This window comes from Mytilus edulis, chromosome 1, assembly GCF_963676685.1.
Source record: "Mytilus edulis chromosome 1, xbMytEdul2.2, whole genome shotgun sequence".
NCBI classification, from domain to species: Eukaryota; Metazoa; Mollusca; class Bivalvia; order Mytilida; family Mytilidae; genus Mytilus; species Mytilus edulis.
In genome coordinates, this window is record NC_092344.1 from 36,091,873 (window position 1) to 36,101,485 (window position 9,613).

At 31.2% G+C, this 9,613-nt stretch overlaps 1 protein-coding gene across 1 annotated transcript; it reads left to right on the forward strand.

The window, feature by feature from the left end:
* The first annotated feature begins 1,736 nt into the window (after positions 1 to 1,736).
* LOC139513014 (uncharacterized) lies at positions 1,737 to 3,512 on the forward strand. The gene has a single exon (XM_071301118.1). The coding sequence runs from the start codon at positions 2,028 to 2,030 to the stop codon at positions 3,510 to 3,512; it is 1,485 nt and encodes a 494-aa protein (XP_071157219.1). The 5' UTR covers positions 1,737 to 2,027.
* Positions 3,513 to 9,613: the final 6,101 nt, after the last annotated feature.

Here is a 9,613-nt window from a genome sequence, read left to right on the forward strand (position 1 = left end):
AATAAGTATTCAATTTATAATGACTTGAACCTTGGAACACGATACATTTAATGCATTAATTTATTGGTAACACTAACTGTGTACTTAAGATGACGATGAAGTTGAGACTATTAATTTGCTGGTACTATACCTAAAAGAATGATTTTAATTAATTAGAGACATTAAAATCATTATGTTAGAATGTACGGTATTGTGTGTCAGTCTAATTGAGGAGATTCGAATATAACCTCCTTCGTCTAATGAATAATTAGTTAGTTAAACTATTTTATGTTCCATTTTTCTTTCACAGCTCCCTATTTGTGATCCTCATAACGAAGTTTACTCCGGGTTTGGTCGCAGACTGTAGCAGATTACTAATCATACTGAAACTGAAATCCAAATTAAAGTATGTAAAAAAAATTTGTACAAAAATAAAAACTTTAATTTTTCTCTAAAAATCACAAAGCCCTAAAAATAAACAATAACCTTAATTGATGATACTTCACTACACCATACATTTTAAAACGGTTAAACTAGTGTAAAAGAATTGTTGAAATGTACCCGATAATTCTTATAGACAATTTGTTGCCTCCCCTTGAGTCGGACTGCAGACCACAACATTCCTGCAGAAAAGTGAACATTTAAGTATGTCTCATTTGATCATGCTTAGGTTCTATACGTGTACTTCCTGCACTGTACATATTGTGTGTCTTACTTGATTAAAGTGATTTATGAGCCTTTTCTTTATCATTGCTCCAAAGAGATACTTTGATGAATAAAAATATTTTATTGTGAAAAAGAGACTAAAACTAAAATCAAATTAAAAACAATTTAAAAAAAGGCGACACAATTGGTGTTTGTCCACCTTCAAAATGATCTATATAATCTATCTCGCACCCTTACAATATCCACCGCTGTAAACTGTTTTGTTCATATCTTAAACCCTACTATCTGACACAGAATAAATGAGAAATTTTTTCCCCATTTTTCAAAAATTCTAGAACACCCCTCCCGCCCCCCCCTATAATTTTTCATAAGAAAAGTGCAAATGCAGAACATTCACCAACAGTATATACAGTAAACCAGTCAATATCATATTTTTGTTGAATGAAAAATGCGAAACGTAAAACAATCATGATCTAATTGAATGTATTTGACCAGAAGTAAGAATTAAAACATTTAAAAATTCAAATATTTAGAAGACACTCTAATAAATCCGTTTTTAACAAGTCTTTAACAATCCCATATTTTGGTGATATTATGAATCATTGTTTTTAGACCTTGTTTTCATTTTGTTATACATTTTTTTTCACAATTCTATTATCCTTCTATTCTATGTAATCTAATCCCTTTAATAAACAATCAAGGATGTAATCTAAATTTGCTTTAAAAGCAATTTCCCGTTTCTAGAGCCTGAATTTTAAATGAAATCATGATAAGCCTCCTTTTACTTTGCTTATCATACCTGTACGAATTGTCACGAAGTCTCATATCACAGTTAGGCTTAGAAACATAAAATACAACACCTTTAGTGCGGATTCATCCATGAGAGATCGGTATTAATCATACACGATTTATTAATGCCTTAAATAGAGATTTTAAATTAAACGTGAGATTTTTCATTACTTTATTTTGTTTCCTACAGACAAAGATGATAGGCTTAAGAAATAATAATTGAGAAGCTTTCAAGAATTGATTAACAACAGACGGTATTTGTGCTTAGCAATAATAGGGATTCAGTTTTCCAAAGACTTCTGCAGGTAATTAGACCCTGGTAATGTAGCTTAACCAATGAAACTCCCGTAAATATTCAATACTAGGATTTTTAGTACGCTTATATGAAAAATCTCGTATTAAAGAGGTGAAAACGAGAGAGAAAATGTCAGTATGGATATAAAGCGCTGTTAAAACATTGGTTAATACAGTGATAACTATCGTCAAGCAGGTAATGTTGTTACATATATCGATTTATAAATAATAAGTTAAACAATTCTAAATGGTTGCATGGAAAATAAAACCAACAATGTAAATATGGTTAATACAGAAGTATGAATACAACTGAAGATTCAACACATGTGAAGTGTGAATTTTTGGAATCACCATCTCTGGGAATTACAATTATTTTCTGCCATATTATCATAATTTCTTCATCTATAGTTGGTATGGCGGCAAATTCGTTAATATTATACTGCATTAAAAGACAAAAGTCATTACGGACTTATGCCAATGCAACGTTAATAAACAGCTGCATAATAAATATTTTTGGATGTAGTTTTTTATTACCATTTCGATTCATAGTTTTGGGAATGTTTGTAAATGAACCTTTTATTCTCAGTGGATTTTGTAAAACTGTGACGTTCTTTCGGTCATTTTGCGAAATATTTCAACTTTCGATGTTAGTAACTATAAGCTATGAGCGATACCACGCAGTTTTACTACCGTTTGAAAAGGAAAGTAGAGTAAAGCGCGTTATGACCTTGATAGTTTTATCTTGGTGTTTAGCTATAATTTACAGCACAATATCGACAGTATTTTTATTAGACAGTTCTATATACATTATTTGTAAGCAAGGTCAACCTCATTTGGACAGAAATTGGGTAGATTACGACAGTTTTGTGAGTTTTCCGTTTGGATGTTTGTGTTTTATATCAGTACTGATATTTTACACTTGTATCATCAAAGCTCTCTTAAAACAATCCAAAAAAATGCTGAGTCATTCTAAAGTAAGAAATAGAAAAGTTCACCCTGCTGAAAGTAATGTTCATATGACTTCTTCGGTAGATGCATTAAAGACTCCTGCGCACACAAATGTGCCGAAAACGGATGTTATTAAAACTAAAAATACTACAAACACGCAATCAGTTCCGGAAATTTCTATCAACGAACTACATGTTGGTAATGGAAATTCAAAGGACATGAAAGAAGCGTTACAAATAAATGATAATGAGAGTATGCTGAAACCAAGTATTTTATTCAACAAATTGCCTAGTATAAATGAAACGAGTAGTAGTAGTCAAAACATAAGATCAAAATCTTTAGTAGTTATCTCTTCTTCCCCGGAAATGCAAAATATAAATATATCACCAGCAAGAGAAAAAGTTGACAAACCAAATGTTGGAAATATCAATATTTCAAATTGTTCAGATAAACTGAATGAGGAAAAAACATACGAAATTTATGATGCTGATGGAACCATCAGAGTGGAAAAAAACAGTAACGATCAAGTTGTAGGAGACGTGTGCGTTTTCAATCCGAAAAATAGAGAAATTGGAAAACGAAAACTGGAAGCCAAAATTGCTAAACACTTTGCCATTGGAATAGGTTTGTTTGGATTAGTATGGATACCTTTTCCTGTATTTATTCTTATACATTTTAATACAATTACATTATCGGAGGCAGAGTGTCATGTTTTAGCCGTTCTTTCGACATTTTCATTAACAGTGTATACAGTTAATCCGTTAATTACTATTTTTATGAACGGAAAAGTAAACGCTGAATGTAAAAAGATCTCGAAACTTTTTTGTAAGAAATAAGAATTAAAATATTTAAAAAGTGAATTTTATTTTATTTCATTGTTACAAGCATTTTTCAAAACGTACATTAAAGATGTGTAAAGATATTGACCAAACAAACAATCTATATTTATTTCTAAAATATAAATAAAATAGTGGCGGTAAAATTCACACATTAGATTTAAATAAGAGAACAGATGAAATATTTTTTATCCGTTAAAACAGAATTGGAAAAACATAGCATTAGAAAATGAAAAAATTCAAACAAAGCCATCCTAAAATGCAAGGTGTAGTGCAAACATGGGCTCAACACCCCATCGCTTTTTGAGTTCAATAAATCTGCATCCTGGTATTCAAAAATTTAAAAACAAACTTTGATCATTTCAGTTAATGTAAATTCTATTGATAAACAAACAAATGGAAGGCCATGTCCAAACATATGGTTAATGTGGTCAGCGTTTGGTTCGGTCGGGTTTATTTTGCATTTTTAAAATATACATTGGACATATTTTAAACCGATTGAATAATTATTATGGCCAAGAAACAACTGGAATATTCAATAAAACTATAACATACCGCTTAGAAACTTACTATGCATAGGTCTGATTAGAGGGCTGGGTTTGGCTGTGCTCTACTTTTGTTTTGTATATATCTTAAATGTGTTAATAAGATTTAAAAAAAACCTTTAAGACGTCGAAACGTATTTTTTGTCGAAAGAGCATATGGTTATTCAGAGTGAGTGCCGCTTAATTTTCTCATCATTGCTAGGGCCATATATATATTCCTTAATTCTTTGTCAATTTTACTGCTGATACTTGTAGTAAAAAGTAAAAACACAAAAATACTGAACTCCGAGGAAAATTCAAAAGGAAAATCAAAAATCAAAAGGCAAAATCAAAAGTCCAAACACATCAAACGAATGGATAACAACTGTCATATTCCTGACTTGGTACAGGCATTTTCTAATGTAGAAAATGGTGGATTGAACCTGGTTTTATAGCTAGCTAAACCTCTCACTTGTATGACAGTCGCATCAAATTCCATTACATTGTCAACGATGCATGAACAAAACAAACATACTCAAAAATAGGGGTACAACAGTCAATATTGTGTTATCATCTTAATATCACTACATAAACAACAAATGTCAAATCCCATTGACGACACTATGAAATGCACTTTTATATTGGAATTGATATTCACCACCGTCATGCAGACTTCATTTTTTCTGTTTGGAATTGTTTTATGAGAGACTGTAGTAGTGTTCCGATGTTTTATGAGAGACTGTAGTAGTGTTCCGATGTTTTATGAGAGACTGTAGTAGTGTTCCGATGTTTTTGAGACTGTAGTAGTGTTCCGATGTTTTATGAGAGACTGTAGTAGTGTTCCGATGTTTTATGAGAGACTGTAGTAGTGTTCCGATGTTTTATGAGAGACTGTAGTAGTGTTCCGATGTTTTATGAGAGACTGTAGTAGTGTTCCGATGTTTTATGAGAGACTGTAGTAGTGTTCCGATGTTTTATGAGAGACTGTAGTAGTGTTCCGATGTTTTATGAGAGACTGTAGTAGTGTTCCGATGTTTTATGAGAGACTGTAGTAGTGTTCCGATGTTCAAATCTCATTAATTCATCGAAGAATGAAACATTTAAAAAAAAAGAACGAAAAATGTAGGACTTCGAAAATAGCCAGACCTTTTGGGTCGGCAAGTTATCTGTTTCCTGCTATGCATATAACATTCACCATGACAATCAGCAATCAACGCTCATAATGTTACAATCGGGAATAAGAAACCGGTAAAATTGCAGCTCAAGCGTCTATTATGTAACCTTAACATCTATGACCGCAAAACATGTCGCATTTTTATTCAGAAACACACACATTATATTAAGTCTTTTGATTTATCGACTAAAGACTTAAGTGCTGATGTAGTTTCCAAATAGTTTATCCTAGAGGATTATCCTGAAATGCTCATCTCAGTAGTCAAAATTCGAATGATATAATATTTCGATCATTTGCTTTATAATTTTACTGATGTTAAAACATGATAAATATAACACCACACAGAAACAATCAATAAAAATCTTTAATATCAGCGACAAAAAATAACGAATTATTGAAAGATGAACCAATTACTTTGGTAGTTAAAAATGTAACATAATGTTTTTCTATACTTAATTGTTCTCTTCCATGTAAATTGTGAATCTTACTATTGCTAATATGCATACCTTGTTAGTTAATGATTATGAGCGATTATAAAATCCATTATTTGCTGTATCAATACGTATAATACTGTGTAAAACAAAGAAACCAGGCTTATAATTGAGTACGTCACTTACTTTGGTGTACGTAACAATCACTAAGGGCACTCGAACTAGACGCAGTAACTTAAACAAATTGACGAAGGTCGAAGACTAACAATATAATAATACATTCACTTTGCATTCTGGAATGGAAAGGTTTTTATTTTTTCAATTAAACTGTTTTGAATTGTTATTGGCAATATCCATACCTGTACATTATCATAATAACTCAAGGTTGAATCTCTTGAATCCTCATTTTGTTAAATGATTATACTGGACGTTTAAATAAAGACAACATTATTATACTGCTGTTCAAAAATCACAAATCAATTAAAACGTTGTGTTTTTGCTTTGCGTTATCTTCAAATATAGAAATATTTTGACAACAGTATCTTAAAGGAATATAAAATTGTTTCTTTTGCATATTATCTAATAAAAATAATATAAATTACTTTATTTATTTAAGGTATTTACTCCATTAAGGTTGAACCTTCGTTATAATAAATATACTGAGAGTTATACCACATAATCTAGTTAACAAATACAAAGACATTAAACAGTCTATCTTTGAAACATATTTTCTTCTTTATATCGAATGAATCAAAAAAGACATAAAAGACCCAAACTCCCCAAGGGTATCAAGGCTTTTGATTTTCATCGACATGGAATATTTATTATCCGATTACATGGAATACTATGCGCATTTTTGCACTTCACCTTTTATTCTCAACAAAGCTTAAATCAATACCAGTATTATATTTAAAGGTTTTCCTACCATTAACGTTTATCAAAATTACCATGAAATAACTTTTGAATATTTTGGTGTAGATGAATATGATTTAAGGAATGACTGTAATATTTTTTTGAGTCTATGAAGAAGTAACGTCAAAAATGTGGTACACCTTTTGAAAGTGTGCACCACATTTTTATGTTATTTCGAATAGACAGAAAACATATTACAGTCATTTCTTATAATTTAATTCTAAATCTCACTTTAAACCCAAACAGAACATGAAAAAACGTTGATGACGTCACGGTCACATGACAAAATTATGTCTATGAGGAGGGTTGAGTTAAATATCGTAGCAGCTACGTAGTGCTACGTAGATTTTGACTATTGAACGTGAAGCTATAAACTAGCTGCTAAATAGATATTGATAGCAGCTACGTAGCCGCTACGCAGCAGCTACGATATTGAAATCAACCCTGATAAACAAAACAATGTCAGCTAATCAGAAGACGCGTTACATCAAAAATAAAATATTTATTAATAAATACTAATTTACATCAATCGTGTCTTTAATTATCTGTTTTGTATCTACATTTAAATGGTGGTTAATTATCCTTTGAGGTAACAACATTCACTATTTTTGAATTGATCAGTTTGATAATTATATATATCAAATCTTGTTCAAGAAGCTAGAATGAAATTAAACTTTAAAAACGTATCGCTTGAATCAAAACAAATGCAAATTAAGAAAGAAGTGGACAGTTGTCTCATTGACAACCATACCATTTTCTTTTTTTTTAAATAGTCGTTGTGTCAAATATGACCAACGTCATATATTGCTGGGCAAAATAAAAACTAAGCATTGTTCAAGGTCGAAAACCGTTGTTAAATGGTAATTTTCAAATTTTAATTATTCTCGCAATACAAAAAAAAAAAAAATGATGGAAACAAAATACGAAAAAATAAACGAATACATCGATTGATGTTTTTTTATGACATTTGACTGGCATATCTAAACAAGATATTCCGATATTACCCTTGTTTGAAATTCTTTGACTTTTTTTTCTCAATTAAATACACAAAGACAAAAACCGCACGAAGTTAAACAATCAATACATTTCCGTGCAGAAAATCACACGATTCAAACACAAAAGATAAAACATAAGATAATATAATTAAGGCAATACAAAACATATTCACATCACAGACAACTTGGAACTCCTAGAATACTAGTTCAAAGTAATAATTAACATAAATTACTAATTGGATTTATAATTACGGATCCCTCACACATGTTGAAATTACTAAAACTCCAAGATTAATCAAACCAATGTGATAAAAGAATATCAATATCTAATGTGCTCATCTTTAAACACATGATGAGCATATTTTGCAACGGAAATCATATCAACTGGTTTTTTCTCAATAATTAAAGTTCACAATAATAACAGTTGAATGTACTTTCAAATCCAGCACTCTTTGTGATCTTTAAATTCAAAACTAATACCCATCAAATACAGCACGCATTTTTATAATTTTAGATGTTAAGTTTCATCAATTTAATAGACTATAAATATAAAAAAAGAAGATGTGGTATGCTTGCCAATGAGACAACTGTCCACAAGAGACCAAAATGACACAGACATTAACAACTATAGGTCACCGTACGGCCTTCAACAATGACAAGCCAATACCGTTTAGTCAGCTATAAAATGGCCCGATATGACAATGTAAAACAATTATAACGAGAAAACGAACGGCCTTATTTATATAAATAAAAAATGAACGAAAAACAAATATTTAACACATAAACAAACGACAACCACTGAATTACAGTCTCCTGACTTGGGACAGGCACATACATAAATAGTGTGGTGGGGTTAAACATGCTAGCGGGATCCCCCCTAACCTGGTACAGTGGTATAACAGTACAACTGTTTAGTTTTGTCCCCGGTCAAAGATATTTAGATACAAGTTTTATTGTGTCATTTGTAATTTTTCCGAGTGAGTAATAATTTTGTTTGCGACAGTTTTACTGAGTGTGAATTTGCATGGCGATTAATGCGCGGAAAGTAGGAAACACTTAACCTACACATGTCGACACAGCCGATTTTGCTTCCTTTGAAGTAAATGCGTTATCCTAACTTTTTAATTTATTTTGTAACCTTGACTTGTCTCTTCCTAATCTAATTACGAGATTTGAACATCTGAAGTAACATTTCCTAATGTGTTTCATCCTTTGATTTTTCCATTTGATTAGGGACTTTCCGTTTTGAATTTTCCTCGGAGTTCAGTAATTTTGTGATTTTACTTTTTCTTTTATTTGTGTGGCCTTATGTTAAGATTGGATATGCCTGATGGCTTATTTTGACGATAAGACACTTTCACATACGAGTTAAATTTATTGTATCAAAACATATACATATGTATTACAGTTTCCGCTAATAGTTAGACCACAATGATCTCTTTGTGATACTGCCTTTGAATAAGAAGAGTCTGATTAAATAAAGGCAACAGTAGTATATCGCTGTTGGAAGTTCATAAATCTATAGAGAAAAAACAAATCAAAGTTACAAACCAAAACTGAGGGAAACGCATCAAATATAAGAGAACTACGACACAACAGAAACACAACATTAAAATGTAACACACAAAGAAACGAACTATAATATAACAATGGCCATTTCCCTGACTTGGTACAGGGCATTTTAAAATGAAAATGGTGGGTTGAACATGGTTTTGTGGCATGCCAAACATCCCGCTTTAATGGTAATGTTAATTATAACATTAAAATGACAATAGTACATGACAGGACTACAATGGGTGAAAATAAAGGACAGAGAAACAAACGATTAATAGCCAACAACAGGTGCTTGGTTAAAAATTTAATACGCCACACAAGACTTACCAGCGACGCCCAGATGAAAAAGTTTGAAAGCCAAAACAAGTACAAAGCTGAAAAGTACTGAGGACCTAAAGGTTCAAAAAGTTGTGACCAATACGGCCAGATCTATCTACCTGGGACAATACATCCTTATTATTTAGAATAATACATACTTTTGCAAACAGTAAATTTTATACAATGATTATAC